The 16,329-nt window shown below is 42.0% G+C and overlaps 1 protein-coding gene across 2 annotated transcripts in view; it reads left to right on the forward strand.

Annotated features, from left to right (window-relative positions):
* LOC116050203 (receptor tyrosine-protein kinase erbB-4-like) overlaps positions 1-16,329 on the forward strand; it is a 406,202-nt gene that overhangs the window by 367,179 nt on the left and 22,694 nt on the right. For both annotated transcript variants that reach the window (XM_031300194.2, XM_031300196.2), the window contains exons 21-22: positions 12,185-12,340; positions 14,820-14,895. In XM_031300194.2, the coding sequence (XP_031156054.1) occupies positions 12,185-12,340; positions 14,820-14,895 (232 nt within the window). The remainder of the gene's footprint in view (positions 1-12,184; positions 12,341-14,819; positions 14,896-16,329) is intronic.

The following is a 16,329-nucleotide window of genomic DNA, read 5'->3' on the forward strand; positions in this document are numbered from 1 at the left end:
AAAAAAACATGACTTACTGTACAATACTAAGGATACAGAGTCACTATGAGTTGAATCGGTTATTCCTGAGAGAGCTCAGTAATTCAAATAGTAGAGAACATGTGTGGGAAAAGTGTTGAGATTAAGGTCACTGTGCTTGATCTGTTTTTTGTGTATAATGCCAATGCATTTAAGCTGGTTTTGATACATTAAACATGTACTGAAAACAGTTTTTTCAAACTTTAAAGCTCATACAATTAAACAAAAAAAAAAGAGAGACCTCATTTGGAGGGATATGAAACAAATTTAAACTACCTTTCATCCAACATAATTACTTAGCTGTTGTATACTGTTATTGTACAATGTGTACTCCCATGAAAGTGTGGCATTTGGCATTCTCACATTTTTCCTAAATATTGTGGGAATTGGACAAAATTGCAATCCCTCACAAATAATTAGACTTAAAATAGACTTAATTCTACAAGAAGATTCAGGCCGGGCTCCGAGGCATCAACTAATGCTTTACGCACAATTGAGGGTTGTCTGGGCGTGTTAAGTTGTGTGTGTGTGTGTGTGTGTGTGTGTGTTCTAATTCTACACACAACACTTGCTGGCATGGAAGCCAAGTTCTTTCTTTTTACCAGCCCATCATATTTGCATACACATTTTCTTGGTATGCAAAGAGCTCATAACACAGCACTGTGTGATAAACTTAGAATACAAGAGAAATACTTCCTTTTCAGCAGGTGTAAATAAATTATAACGAAATCATTTCTCCCAGTATTCATTTTTTTTGTGTCAGAGGCCACAAATTAAATGACTAGAGACACAAGTAAAAAATGAAGGCATAATAGACTGGCATGCATTTATCCCAACACATAATGCGATACAAAAAGTATCCCTGGATTTTTGAGAGTGGCTGAAAAACATGTTGCATGTTGCACTTTTTAATATGGTTTCCATATTTGTTTGTCCTTTTCTTTAATTAGTATAACTATTTTGCCATCTGATTATTAATTAAAAGGGATGATTGCACACTGCGCCTCTTCGATTACACTCATGTGATTGTTTGTGTGTATGTTCAGATAAGAGGGACAAATCCTCCTCTCTGCTGTAGGTACTGCAGTGGATTTTGCATTAAGCATTCGTCAGAGAGAATAAATGTATATAGACAAGGGTTCCCCTCACACACTGCTAACAAAGTCTGAGCACAGACAAATTGTTCATATCCAAGCTGCCCCCTAATGTCATTTTCTAAATTCATTCTGACATGGGAGCTCAAAATGAAATGAAAGCCTTCCGCTTTCATCAGTATTGTGTTATCAAACCCCCCCTCCCCTCCCCTCCCCACCACCCCTTCTCTCAGTTTTTCCTCCACATTGGTCCGATTCGTTTCACCTCATTCCTTAAACAGTGATTCACCTTCTCCCATGCCCACTGGGATCTTTTTATATCCAAAACATACAATAAGCATGCACAACGTCAAGCAGATGCTGCACTGGTGTCACAAACCTCCAATAAAACTGCACCGTTATTCACAATATGATAACACAAAAAAGACAGTCGCCAAACATCCTGTGCCCTCCAGAAATACTGGCATCCCAGTTCAAATGAGCCAAAGAGACTGTACTATAAAAGAGATAATCAGCACAGATGAGTCATGCACTCTTGCTGCTGAGTCTCTGGTATTGTGCACTTTAAAGCAGATGTACAATACTGACATAATTTACCTAAAAAGTAAATAAAACAAAATTTCACTGTGGTTTGGTATAGCTTTTGGTAATTTAATATAATATTATAGTATTGCATGTTGCTTAGCCTTTTATTGTGTGGCAGTGAGGGGGCAGTAGTATGTGCTTGAGCTGTATCGTGCAAGGGCCAAGCTCCACTTCCAGCTTCAGATAATTTTTTGTTAGAAATGCTTAAAAATATGTAAACTGACATCAACATAAAATAGTGTTGTAGCCTGATATGTATGTAATCAGATGCTTGACTGTCTGTCATAGTGAAACCAATTACATGATGCCACACACTTCTCCACACCTAAACAAGACATTTTTTTACTTACTCAAGGTTCCCTTATTGTAAAAAGTAAGATTTAAATTTCTTCTTTGATTATGAAGCAGGTGGAGGTGCTATACAAAGACTCTGAAAGTATCAAAATTCTCAATCCACAGAGAAATGCACACATCTCGTATTCAGAAACGGTGCCTTTAAACGAGCCGTCAGGACTTCTGTAAAGACTCAACACATTCTCATGAAAGGGTTCGTATAATATCGTACAAAAGCGTATGCACAACAATTGTATGATATCCTACGAAATTACGGCAACCCCTGGCCGGTCACATGACGTCCAGTCACATGACATTTAGTTTTAGTGGCCTTTACAGATAAATTTAGCCAAGAAAAGGTTACTGTGAGCCAGGTTCAGGGCACTGTGAGGTTATGCTCTTTTAGTCGTTTAGTTAAGATTAGAAAAAGGATTGTGGTTTGGGGTAAAACACCGGTCGCATTAAGTAGTACTCCTGGGACACGAACACCCATTTCCTGGGTGATACTGTGTTTTCCCCTTAACCTCTTCCGGGACACATACTCCACTCTCCCGCTTGAAAGCCCAGTGTTTTAGGACCCTCCCTTTTACCCCGACCTCCTCCCTATGCGGAACTTCGCACTCTAATACAGCGGAAGTCAGTGTGGTGCACACAGTAATAATTACGTGGAATACGTACAAATTACAGTGCATTACTTTTCATAGCTACATGTTTGAATGATTCATTAGAACAGCCTTCAGAACTATACTATATATAGGTAGAAATGGCCACTATATTGCTGATACATTCACTCCCCGACTGCAATGATGGTGCAGAGACTGTGAGAGTGCAGATGCAGTACACCCGGAAATGCTGACCAATCAGAGCAGACTGGGCTTTTTGGGAGGGGGGCTTAAAGAGACAGGCGCTAAAACGGAGTGTTTCCAACAAAGGGTGAATATAGGTATATTCAAACAGACATTATGAGAAAAATAATGTTTTTTGAACATTAAAGCATGTAAACATGTTCTGGTAGAAGCCCAAAATATGAAGTATTTAAGTATGAACCTGAAAATGAGCATAATATGGGACTTAAATAATATATTAATTACAGTATATGGTGGCATGCTATGAGATCCTCTGTGCCACTATGTGCAGAGATCCACAGTGAAAAACGTCATTCCGACCCCAACCCTGGAGGCAGCTCACCTAACACGCACACTCACTAAAGAAAGAAAACACACAAGAGGTTTATAGAGCCTCTGTAGGATGTTCAATCTCATTAGAAGTGTTTCCTCATGAATAACATTGAATAAGGATGAATCACTCGATTATAGATTCCTGTGTGTGCGCTGCCTATGTGTCTTGACAGCTTCCTCTGTGTGTGACAGTGTGTGTGTGTGTGTGAATCTATCTTGCTAGAATAAACAGCAGTGGGAAGTGCCAGTCAGTGAAAAATGGGCGCCACCTCTCCTCGCTCTTCTCCTATTGATTTAATCTCTAGCCCTTTGCCACTACCCCCCAAATCTGTCTTCACAAAACACATCTGAGGACAATTCCGTCCTGTTCGTGTGACTCTTTGAAATAAGCATAAATAACGATAACGGGAGGTCAGAATATTTTTTGGGAGAGCTGTAATTCTCCTGGCTGGTGAGAAGGAGGTTAAGCTTCCTGAATACAGACTTGAATCACTGCTTCAGCCCTTTTCACCTTTCCTTCTTCTTTTATAAATGGGATTTCCTTCACCACTATTTACATTTAAAAGGTATTCTGTATTCTTACAGTCAGTAAATCAGGCAGAAATCAGTAATATCTACACCCACTGCATCAGAATGATGGCTAGCCAATATGACATAGTTGTTACATGGAAGCCTTTTTTTTCATAAATGCAAAACTGCATTAGCTAGTGGAATGTAATAGTATTTAGGTAATGCAGTTCAAAAATACAAGCATGGCCTGAAACTCTATGTGATTCAATGCCTTTGACATTTCGGCTCCTATAGCATTGGGATTTTTTCCTTGGCTTGCTTTCCTATGTAAAATCTACGTGTGCAGGGTTTAGGACATGGGCCTGACCCCTACTGATTGGAAAGCAGTCTGCGTCTGGAGGACTGATCATAACAGAGTCCATCTGAAGCCTTTGTATTTTTCCTGGTGGTAGGCGTACCTGAAATACTGCTTCCACAACTGGCACCTCCCTGGCTGTGGCATCCGGGTTTGCTTCAATTACAAACCTCTGGCTGTGAGTTGTTCTCATCATACCCACATGGGAGGGCAGTGAATGAGAACAACCAAGTAGAAAAAGTAAAAAAGTTTGTTCCACACGCACATCTGCAGCCACTTTCCACACTGCACTTTTCCATCACCTCCCCCTCTCAATCTCATTGTGCTGGCAAATTAAAATTCACGTGTTGCCAAGCCATCCATTCTCCCTCCTCTGCTTAATTGTCTCGAAAATTGAGGAGATTACCAGGCGCAATTTATGTACCAATAAGAATCTGGCAGAAACCTGGCACTCTATACCTCGAAATACACACACACGAAGACTTTGATGATTTGGAAGCTGTAGGCAGTGGCCATCATTGGATACCTCCGCTCTCAACCTGTATCCTTTTCAATTCTACCCTTTCTGTATATCCCATTGAGCAAGCATGACTAAAAAACTCACACAGAGAAGTATGAAAATAGGGCTGGGCAATATTTCAATATTGTATCGATATCGTGATATGAGACTAGATATAGTCTTAGATTTTGAAGAATTTTAATATTGTTACATGGTAAGTTTAGGCTGCATTACAGTAAAGTGGTGTCATTTTCTGAATTTACCAGACTGTTCTAGCTGTTCTATTATTTGCCTTTAACCACTTAGTCATTATATCCACATTATGATGGTTATTTATCTAAAATCTAAATGTGGAAGATATTTTGTGAAAGCACCAATTGTCAACCTTACAATATCGTTGCAATATCGACATCGAGGTCAAAAATATCGTGATATTTGATTTTCTCCATATCGCCCAGCCCTATATGAAAATCACACATCACTCACACACACACACACACACACACACACACACACAATGCAGTGTATTTTGATGCTGATCAACAATCTCTCTATCTACACGAGTGTCACTTTTCCCAACATTTACTTTCCTAAACTTTAAACGTCACACTGCAGCATACCCAATATCATTGTTTTTTTTGTTTTTGTTTTTTTCAACCTTTATTTAACCAGGAAAAGTCCCATTGAGTTACAGTAACTCTTCTCCCAGGGAGTTCTGGCCAAGATTGGCGGCAAAAAGTTTAAAAATACATAAAAGACAGGACAAAGGTTACATACTACATCACAAATCTCTGTACATACACTATACATACTAGAACACAAACAAGACATTACACTTAACTTAAGCTAATACAGACATACAACTTAAAGGGCACCTAGTTAAAAGCAATTACACTGTTCAGTCAGAGTTGACTTTAAAAGGTTTTTAAAAGTATTGAATGGTGTTACAGATGGTATATGCTATTTTCTAAGGAGGTTAGATATGGTCTGCTCAATTGTCTTTACATGTCAGCAGGCGAGGTCACTAACTCATTCAAATTTGAATATTTGCTACATTTAGATTGTGTATGGTAAATTACACCATTTTGGATTAGGCACACAATAGCAAAGATTTGCATAAATCATACTGTACATTTATCACCAAATGTTTTGGAAATCATCACCCACTCATTGTTGTGTTATAGTTGGAAAATATATAGTTTTATTAGTCACTTAAATGAAGCTGCCAGGAATTCATGAATTTAGTATTAGTGTAACATATTTCAAAGCTGGCAACAATGGTTAGAAGCTGAGCTAACATTTGGCAGGCTAATTGAGCCTGGGGCCAGTGATGATATTCCTGCAAGCAAACATAAACTGCAGTTAATGATCGTCATACTGTATGTTATCAGTGAGAGAGGGCTGTGCATTTCACCACGTTTCCTGATCTCATGAATCATAGGTGCCATCATATTGTTGATTGTGTGAGTTCTATCGTGTGAAATTCAATTCAATTTTATTTATAGTATCAAATCATAACAAGAGTTATCTCAAGACACTTTACAGATAGAGTAGGTCTAGACCACACTCTATAATTCACAAAGATCCAACAATTCCAGTAATTCCCCCAAGAGCGAGTATTTAGTGGTGAGGAAAACTTCCTTTTAGGGAGAAACCTCAGACAGACCCAGGCTCTTGGTAGGCGGTGTCTGACGGTGCCGGTTGGGGGTGTGATGAACAGTGGCAGTAATAGTCACAATAAAGATAATGGAACTATGACTAGAAATAGTAGTTGTAGTAGTTCATGGTGTAGCAGGGCGCTGCAGGGCGTTACAGGGTGTAGCAGGACGTAGCAGGGCATAGCAGGGTGTAGCAGGGCATAGCAAGGCGCGGAGCAGGACCACAGCGACAGCTGCAACCATGATTTAGGTGCCACCCTAATCCAAGGAAAACTGCTGGGCGAAAAAAACATAAGGACTCCGGGGAATAAGCTCCCCAGAGCTAGGTTAGTAACAAGCATTTCTGGGACATGGATGCACACAGATGGAAAGAGAGAGGAGCGAGGAGCTCCGTGTGTCAAAAGAAGGAAGTCCCCCAGTAGTCTAAAACTATAACAGCATAATTAAGAGCTGGTGCAAGGCAAACCTGAGCCAGTTCTATAAGGGTTGCTAGATGAATCTGACGACTATGAAGAGAAGCATAGAAGAGAAGGAGTGTCGTGTCTACTGCTATAGACCCTCCCCCACCGGATGAATGGATTGGTGTAAACGTGTATAATGTTTTTGTCAATTTCATATCCACACAAATTGTCATGCTTTGTACATTATAATGTAAACCGAAATAAACTATTCATATTCATATTTATTAGGGGTGTATGATTCAGAAAATGTCACGATTCGATTCGATTCCGATTTTTAGGCTCACGATTCGATTCAATATCAATTTTCGATTCAAAAACGATTCTCCATTAAAAAAACGATTCACAGTTATTTTTCCCATGTATATATATATTATACATCCCTTAGTACATTCATGTGGATTTTTTATTTAGTTTATTCAGTATCTTTTATTGTCCATATTATTCATGTGGATTTGTTTGTTATTTGTTATTTTAACATCCTGTTATGATGTATGTTGTGTGTGATGTCTGTAAGCTACTGGGACCTTGAATTTCGCCTTGGGGATCAATAAAGTATCTATCTATCTATCTATATATCATGTGATTGCAGTAGACATACAATTTAAAAAAAATATATATTATTATTATTTTTATTTTTTTAAATATGAATAGATTTTTGGAATTCTATGAATCGATTTTGAATCGGTAGAGCTTAGAATCGCGATTCGAATACGAATCGATTTTTTTGCACACCCCTAATATTTATAGGTGCCACTTTTAGTTTAGAGCTTTGTGGGGTCTGGCACTGCCTCTCTGACATGATTTACCAACATCATTGCTCTGTACGCAACAGTTTGGGTAGCGTTAAACTAATGAACAGACATCCAAAGAACAAAATCTAAACAAACAAGCAGAAAGAAATCCTCACCTTTAATCAAGCTTCTTTATTGCTGCTCATCTTGATCATGATCATCTTATGTGTTTGACAATAACTTTATTTAATTTGGGTTGTGTCATGTCTAAAGTCCGCACGTTCCTTGTCCTTGGTCGCCTAGTTTTCTTTTTTTTTATTCTCTACAAGCTCAATATAGATGATCTTTTCTCAGTTCTTCTGTCAACTTCACCCCCGCCATCCCACCCACACGCACACACACACACACACATACACACACACACACATGCAAGTGGGTATCTCCATGTGAGATGCATGTCTGCACGTTTGTGTGAGTTTGTGTGTAAATAGCCAGGTGTATGCTGAAACCCCATGTTCTCTCCTGGGAGCAAGCCAAATGAGGCAGTGTGATTATAGCCTCACCAATGTAATCTCACCTCTTAGACTGTCGCCACTCAATCCCATCTATCCCCTTCCCCCCCTCCTCTCTCCTCCTCCATCCACTCCTCCTTTCGTTCTGGCCCATTCCAGCTAAATCCAATTTGTTATGGTTTCAAACAAGGCCTTGTTTTTCTGTGCTCTCACCACTTCAAACAAAGTGGCTTCTGTTATTGCTCGTCCAATTTGAAATAGTTTTTTTCCCCCCTCATCTTTCTTTCCCTTTAGGTCCCATCTTTCTTTCCTTCCAGGTCCACTCTTGCGGTGATGCACAATAGGCAGTGTGGACTCTAGATGTGTAGCATTAGGTGCAGCAACTGCAAAGATTTTACACAACTATACAGAGCTAGTCTTTTGTAGCTTAAGGACACTATTGGCATTTTGTGTCAGACTGAACTTTTCTATCTGCTTTTGTGGTGGCTTTTTTGAAGGCTGACATAGAGACGTTTAGGTTGATGTTGCAGTAAATATATCCATCCATCCATCTTCGTCCGCTTATCCGGTAACGGGTCGCGGGGGTAGCAGCTCCAGCAGGGGACCCCAAACTTCCCTTTCCCGAGCCACATTAACCAACTCCGACTGGGGGATCCCGAGGCGTTCCCAGGCCAGGTTGGAGATATAATCCCTCCACCTAGTCCTGGGTCTTCCCCGAGGCCTCCTCCCAGCTGGACGTGCCTGGAACACCTCCCTAGGGAGGCGCCCAGGGGGCATCCTTACCAGATGCCCGAACCACCTCAACTGGCTCCTTTCGACGCGAAGGAGCAGCGGCTCTACTCCGAGCTCCTCACGGATGACTGAGCTTCTCACCCTATCTCTAAGGGAGACGCCAGCCACCCTCCTGAGGAAACCCATTTCGGCCGCTTGTACCCTGGATCTCGTTCTTTCGGTCATGACCCAGCTTTCATGACCATAGGTGAGGGTAGGAACGAAAACTGACCGGTAGATCGAGAGCTTTGCCTTCTGGCTCAGCTCTCTTTTCGTCACAACGGTGCGATAAATTGAATGTAATACCGCACCCGCTGCGCCGATTCTCCGACCAATCTCCTGCTCCATTGTCCCCTCACTCGCAAACAAGACCCCAAGGTACTTGAACTCCTTCACTTGGGGTAAGGACTCATTCCCTACCTGGAGAAAGCACTCCATCGGTTTCCTGCTGAGAACCATGGCCTCCGATTTAGAGGTGCTGATCCTCATCCCAGCCGCTTCACACTCGGCTGCGAACCGATCCAGTGAGTGCTGAAGGTCACAGGCCGATGATGCCATCAGGACCACATCATCCGCAAAAAGCAGCGATGAGATCCCCAGCTCACCGAACTGCAACCCCTCTCCACCCCGACTACGCCTTGATATCCTGTCCATAAATACTACAAACAGGATTGGTGACAAAGCGCAGCCCTGGCGGAGGCCAACCCTCACCTGAAACGAGTCCGACTTACTGCCGAGAACCCGGACACAGCTCTCGCTTTGGTCGTACAGAGATTGGATGGCCCTGAGAAGGGACCCCCTCACCCCATACTCCCGCAGCACCTCCCACAGTATCTCCCGGGGGACCCGGTCATACGCCTTCTCCAGATCCACAAAACACATGTAGACCGGTTGGGCATACTCCCAGGCTCCCTCCAGGATCCTTGCAAGAGTAAAGACCTGGTCCGTTGTTCCACGACCAGGACGGAATCCGCATTGTTCCTCTTCAACCTGAGGTTCGACTATCGACCGAACCCTCCTTTCCAGCACCTTGGAGTAGACTTTACCGGGGAGGCTGAGAAGTGTAATACCCCTGTAATTGGCACACACCCTCTGGTCCCCCTTTTTGAAAAGGGGAACCACCACCCCGGTCTGCCACTCCTTAGGCACCGTCCCCGACTTCCACGCAATGTTGAAGAGGCGTGTCAACCAAGACAACCCCTCCACACCCAGAGCTTTAAGCATTTCTGGACGGATCTCATCAATCCCTGGGGCTTTGCCACTGTGGAGTTGTTTAACTACCTCAGCAACTTCCACCAGGGAAATTGACGACAATCCCCCATCATCCTCCAGCTCTGCCTCTACCATAGAGGGCGTATTAGTCGGATTTAGGAGTTCCTCAAAGTGCTCCTTCCACCGCCCTATTACCTCCTCAGTTGAGGTCAACAGCGTTCCATCCTTACTGTACACAGCTTGGATGTTTCCCCGCTTCCCCCTCCTGAGGTGGCGAACGGTTTTCCAGAAGCACCTTGGTGCCGACCGAAAGTCCTTCTCCATGTCTTCTCCAAACTTCTCGATCATTGACCTTTGGCCTAGGGTGCTCTGGTACCAAGTACACTTATGAGCATCCCTATGTTCGAACATGGTGTTCGTTATAGACAATCCATGACTAGCACAGAAGTCCAACAACAAACAACCACTCTGGTTTAGATCAGGGAGGCCGTTCCTCCCAATCACGCCTCTCCATGTGTCTCCATCATTGCCCACGTGCGCGTTGAAGTCCCCCAGCAGAACTATGGAGTCCCCCACTGGAGCCCCATGCAGGACTCCATTCAAGGTCTCCAAGAAGGCCGAATACTCCGAGCTCTTGTTTGGTGCATACGCACAAACAATAGTCAGAGTTTTCCCCCCCACAACCCGCAGGCGTAGGGAGGCGACCCTCTCGTCCACCGGGGTAAACTCCAACGTAGCGGCGCTCAGCCGGGGGCTTGTGAGTATCCCCACACCCGCCCGGCGCCTCACACCCTGGGCAACTCCGGAGAAGAAAAGAGTCCAACCCCTATCCAGGAGTATGGTTCCAGAACCGAGACTGTGCGTAGAGGTAAGCCCCACCAGATCCAACTGGTAGCGCTCCACCTCCCGCACAAGTTCCGGTTCCTTCCCCCACAGAGAGGTGACGTTCCACGTCCCCAGAGCCAGCGTCTGCTGCCCGGGTCTGGTCCGTCGAGGCCCCTGACCTTCACTGCCACCCATGTGGCAGCGCACCCGACCCCAGCGGTTCCTCCCACAGGTGGTGGGCCCATGGGTTGGAGAGAGAGGTGCCACGTAGCTTTTTCGGGCTGTGCCCGACCGGGCTCCGTGGCAAACCCGGCCACCAGGCGCTCGCTGACGGGCCCTCCATCTGGGCCTGGCTCCAGACGGGGGCCCCGGGCTTCCTCCGGGCAGGGTCACATCATCTCTACCTCGTTTTTTCATAGGGTTTTTGAACCATTCTTTGTCTGGCCCCTCACCTGAGACCACTTTGCCTTGGGAGACCCTACCAGGAGCACAAAGCTCCAGGCAACACAGCCCTCAGGTTCATAGGGACACACAAACCTCTCCACCACGATAAGGTGATGGTTCCCGGAGAAGAGTAAATGTAAATATAGTAATATTATATAAATATATATATATATATATATATATATATGATTTGTTTGTGTGTGTGTGTGTGTGTGTGTGTGTGTGTGTGTGTGTGTGTGTGTGTGTGTTCAGTGTCTCAATTGCAGTCCATGCTTGACACTCAAAGTGGTTTTGAGGGACATCTACTGTATACTTTTTACCAAAAATTTGTAGTTTTATCACAAGGAAACTTCATCTGAACACCTAATAATGTAAGGGGAAAATGTTGTTGCCTTTGTTTGAGGCAGATAATCATTATTGGTTAAAGTTTGGGCAGAAAGAAAGAGCAGAGAGGTCATCTCTTTATTGTTGAGTAAATGTATTGCATTGTTTTACTCCCAACATGCCTCACTTCTATGGATCCTGTTTTAACTGATCCAATTTTTTACAAAAAAGAGGGCTTTTCCATAGTCTAGTTGTTGATTAATGGCAATTATAACCATAAAAATAACAGTTTGGTGGTAATGATGAATTGCAAATAATAATAGAAACTCTAATGGGGTCTTGATAGTGGTAGTGATGATGATGATGATGATGATGAAGACAGATGGTGATGTTTAACAGGAGCCATACTTGCACATGTGCACACTCATGCCTGCAAATAGGTGTATTGTATATAAATGAATAGCAAATAATTGCTGTGTGTGTGTGTGTGTGTGTGTGTGTGTGTGTGTGTGTGTGTGTGTGTGTGTGTGTGTGTGTGTGTGTGTGTGAGAGAGAGAGAGAGAGAGAGAGAGAGAGAGAGAGAGAGAGGGAGCAAAGTTAACCTGCTGATGATTGTAAAGATGATAAATGGTAGCTAGTTGAAGTCCATGTGTGTGTCTGTGTGTGTTTTGCAGGGGATGATGTACCTGGAGGAGCGTAGGCTTGTCCACAGGGATCTGGCAGCCCGAAATGTTCTGGTCAAATCTCCCAACCACATCAAGATCACAGACTTTGGTCTAGCTCGCCTGTTGGATGTTAATGAGAAGGAATATAATGCTGATGGAGGAAAGGTAAATTCTGTCATCACTTTGTGACACGTCATTTACACTATCAGACAAATAAACAATTGTCTACATTTGACATATTTTATCCCCACACTGTACTGTGCAAGACTATAAAGGGTAGAATGGGCCCCTGAAATAATTATAAATGTTTTAAGTGACAAAGTTTTATATATTTATTTGTGGATATATTTAGAAAGAAGCTTAAAGGAATAGTATATTTTGGGAAATGCACTTGTGCTTTCTTGCTGAGAGTTCTCATATCTGTATGGTAATTATAAAGCTACAGCTAGCAGCCGCTTAGCTATATCTAACTATTTCTTGGCCAGGCACATTGATTTTTTAATGTGTGTTCAAACAGACTGTGGTGGGAATTTTAGAGGTGGTGCATGCAAAGTCAATGAAAAGAAAAGGAATTGAACACAAGTCATATATTATATACACACATATCCTGTGACTTTATGAATCAGCTTAATAAACATACACAGAAAAGATAGGAAAAAAGACAGACTGGAGGGAAATAACAAATAGTTAAGAGTTGATTCAGAGGCTAAGCTGAACAAAAACACTTGGTACGTCTGTTGGTAGCTAGCTTACTAACGTCACGGTGTTTAGTTGGTACATTGGCTGTTTTGAGTGAATAGTCACAAATGGCCGAGGTGCTAAATAAATACTGTGAAAGTATCAAAACGCTCAATTTACGGAGAAATGCACGTAAAAAAAGCCCGTATTCTGTGCCTTTAAATGAGCCGTCGTGACGGTGCAGAGACTTCGAGAGTGCCGATGCGGGAGACCCGAAAATACTGACCAATCAAAGCAGACTGGGCTTTTTGGGGAGGGGCGCTAAAACTGAGCATTTCAGACAGAGGGTGAATACAGGTATATTCAGACAGACGTGAGAAAAATAACGTTTTTTTAAACATTAATGCTTTAGTGCTTAACTTTTTTATATTAATGAACGTCCGTTACATTCTAGCCATTGCCAAATGAGTTGCTACAAAGCTAATAAAGATTATCAGCTTCACACAGCTCTCTCTGTATTTCTCAGTACGGCTGTGTTGAGAACATGGTGTCTTTCAGCGACTTTGGCGCGCAGAAACTCGAGTGAAGATAATTACCTCTTCTGAAGAGTCCATCATGTTTTTTTTAATCCTCCATGTCCTCCTTGGCTACAAGTAATTGTGTGAAGGAGGGGTGGGGGCGCGTGCATGATTACGGAAGGCGTGTGTCATGTGGATGCAACAACAGTGGTGTTGTTGTTACTTAGAATTCCTCATGGGGGAGACAGAAACTACATACTATAGCTTTAAAGCATGTAAACATCTTCTAGTAGAAACCCAAAATACAAGTATGGACCTGAAAATGAGCATAATGTGTGACTTTTAAGCAATAAATAGTAAAAAATTTATTACGGTATATGGTGGCATGCTGTGGAATTCAATTAGTTTATCTTGTGTTAATATGGGCACAGATTCACAGGGAGAGACGTCATTAAGTAGTAGGAATATGAGTGTATCTAGTGGTAATAGTAATATTTGTAGCACTACTGGTAGTATTATTAAACCAGAACTGTTAGTGGTTGAATAGTGGCTGTTATACTGTGCAATGAGTGACCTTGTTATCTGTTTTTATTATGTGCTGTTTGATGTGTTTGGTTTTGGAGGCTCATTGAGAAACAATATTATTAAATTACTCTTTTGGACCACACCATTGACATGTTATAAAAGACAACAACAGACATTAACAATAATTTGGGTTTTATATCCTGAGGGTGGAACTTAGCCCATCACAAAGGACAGTTTTAGTGGAGTCAGTGAGATACTATTCTGCTCTATTGGACCGTTTTATTTACTTCTGGCGAATGGAGATCTCTATAAATGTAGCAAACACATATGTCCTTGGAGCTCTCTGTACATGGGCTACTGTCCTCTTTTAATTTTTGTTCATCCTTTTCCCCTTTTGTATTTGTGTTTGTAAACCATTTCTTCATATTTTCATCCTCTCTCACCATCCTTTCTTGTTAGTCCATCATGGTTTGTGTCAATGCTGAGCGGTCTGGTATTATCCCCTCCACTGAGAGAAAGACAGACACTCTAACCTTCGACATCCCCCACCCCTCAACCTCCATCACTGTAATCAATATAATTGGCCTTCAAATCTAATCACAGTGTTAAGCTGCATCCCAGACTGCCCTGCCATTTGCCCTACTATATTCCAATATAGCTAGTTTTCATGTGTGTGTTTGTCTTCTCTTTCATCAAACCTTGTTTTTCTTCATTCTGTCATACCACTACTCTCTCTATCATAGTTTACACAATCAGTGCCAACACCTCACCAACAGATGATCCAAGTTTAATCTGAACTAACACTTATGTTGTCAGGTTTTACTTTTTTTTTTTAAGGAAATATAAGAGAAAGAAGCTCAACGTTTTTTAATGGTGAATGTTGCATGTATATAATACTGATGTGCTATGCTTCTATCTGACAGATGCCCATCAAATGGATGGCACTGGAGTGTATCCATTACAGGAAGTTTACTCATCAGAGTGACGTTTGGAGTTACGGTAAGTTTCAAATTTCCTTTTAGGGAACTTGTGAAGTGGACAAAACCACTAATATTTTCATATATCAGACAAACCAAGTGATTTTCCTTTTATCACTGTCTTACATAGTCTGGCCAGACTATGTAAGACAGTCATTTTCAATTTTCAAGTGCCGTTGTTAGCGGTGCAGACCAGAATGCCTTCGGACACAAATGAATAGGCCTGCAACCAATCAGAGCAACGAAATGATGTAGCTCTGAGCCACACAGCCAAGTTGTGGCAGTGCTTGGTCTGTTTTAAAGCAGGAAAAAAGGGCAGCTGGGTCACAAACTTAAAAAAAAAACAGTACACTGAAATGTGTTCCAAAAACATTTTAGGCAAGAAATATGCAATTTAGAAACATAAACTTCATTCGTATTTGACCAGCATCGCCTAGTTTGACAGTTTGAGCTGAGTTTTGTGAGCTTGTTGCGTTGCGCTGGACGGATGCCAGTTACGTCCAGTAACTACGTTCAAATATGACGCTCCTCTGTCAGTCATTGTCTTAAGGAATATACACATTAAAAAGAAGACATCAGGAATGCTATAGAATGTGGATACAATCTTGTGAAGGCATACGCTGTGCAGTGTGTGTCCAATAAACTCTAGACTGCTTGCTAGACAGACAGGTCATTTATAGATCAAGGCAGCTGTAGAGGGTAGAGAGTGCTGACAAACAAGAGAAGAGTGTTGATTTCTTACTACCTCTTTAACTGCGTGAACATGTGGCAATTACTGTAAGATGCAAACTGGATGATCTACTCCTTTAAATCCTCAAATATTAAAATCAGTCTTTGTAGCCATCAGCGTGTCAACAAGACTTAAATGGAGAGACCAACCTCCTCCATTATCATTCCGTCTTATGGGATTTGTATTGCTACTGTATGTTTCAAATAAAAAAATCCTGTTTAAGTCTACCAGTGACTCTTAAAGTCATTTGAAAATACGCAAGATGGATCGTATCAAAGAGAATAATGCGTGTTTGATGAAAAGTATCAGTATGGTTTGTTGCGTCCATATCCCCAGTGGTCCTCTATGACCGGGGGCTATTTTACTTCCATTTTATAATGTGCATTTACTCTGCTTACCACTCATTAGCTTATTAACACTAACATGATTAAGGCTGAAGAGTTCTGAAACTTCAGGATTGACTGATGACTTTCAAGACTCTGATTAGTTCCTCTCCTCCACTGATCTTCTGTCCTCTGTTGACTTGTGTTCTCTTATCTTGTCCTCTCTTTGTTTACCCTTTGTTTTGTTGCTTCCTCATTTCGTCTCTCCTGCCTCTTCACCCTATCCCCTCTGATCTTATCTGCTCTCTCACATCTTTGCTTTTCATCTGTCTTTTTTCCACTTCTTTTGTGCTTTTTTTTACTTGTTCTGGTCTATCTCACATTTTCTCTTTTCAACTATTTC

This window comes from Sander lucioperca, chromosome 8 (assembly GCF_008315115.2).
Source record: "Sander lucioperca isolate FBNREF2018 chromosome 8, SLUC_FBN_1.2, whole genome shotgun sequence".
Lineage (NCBI taxonomy): Eukaryota > Metazoa > Chordata > Actinopteri > Perciformes > Percidae > Sander > Sander lucioperca.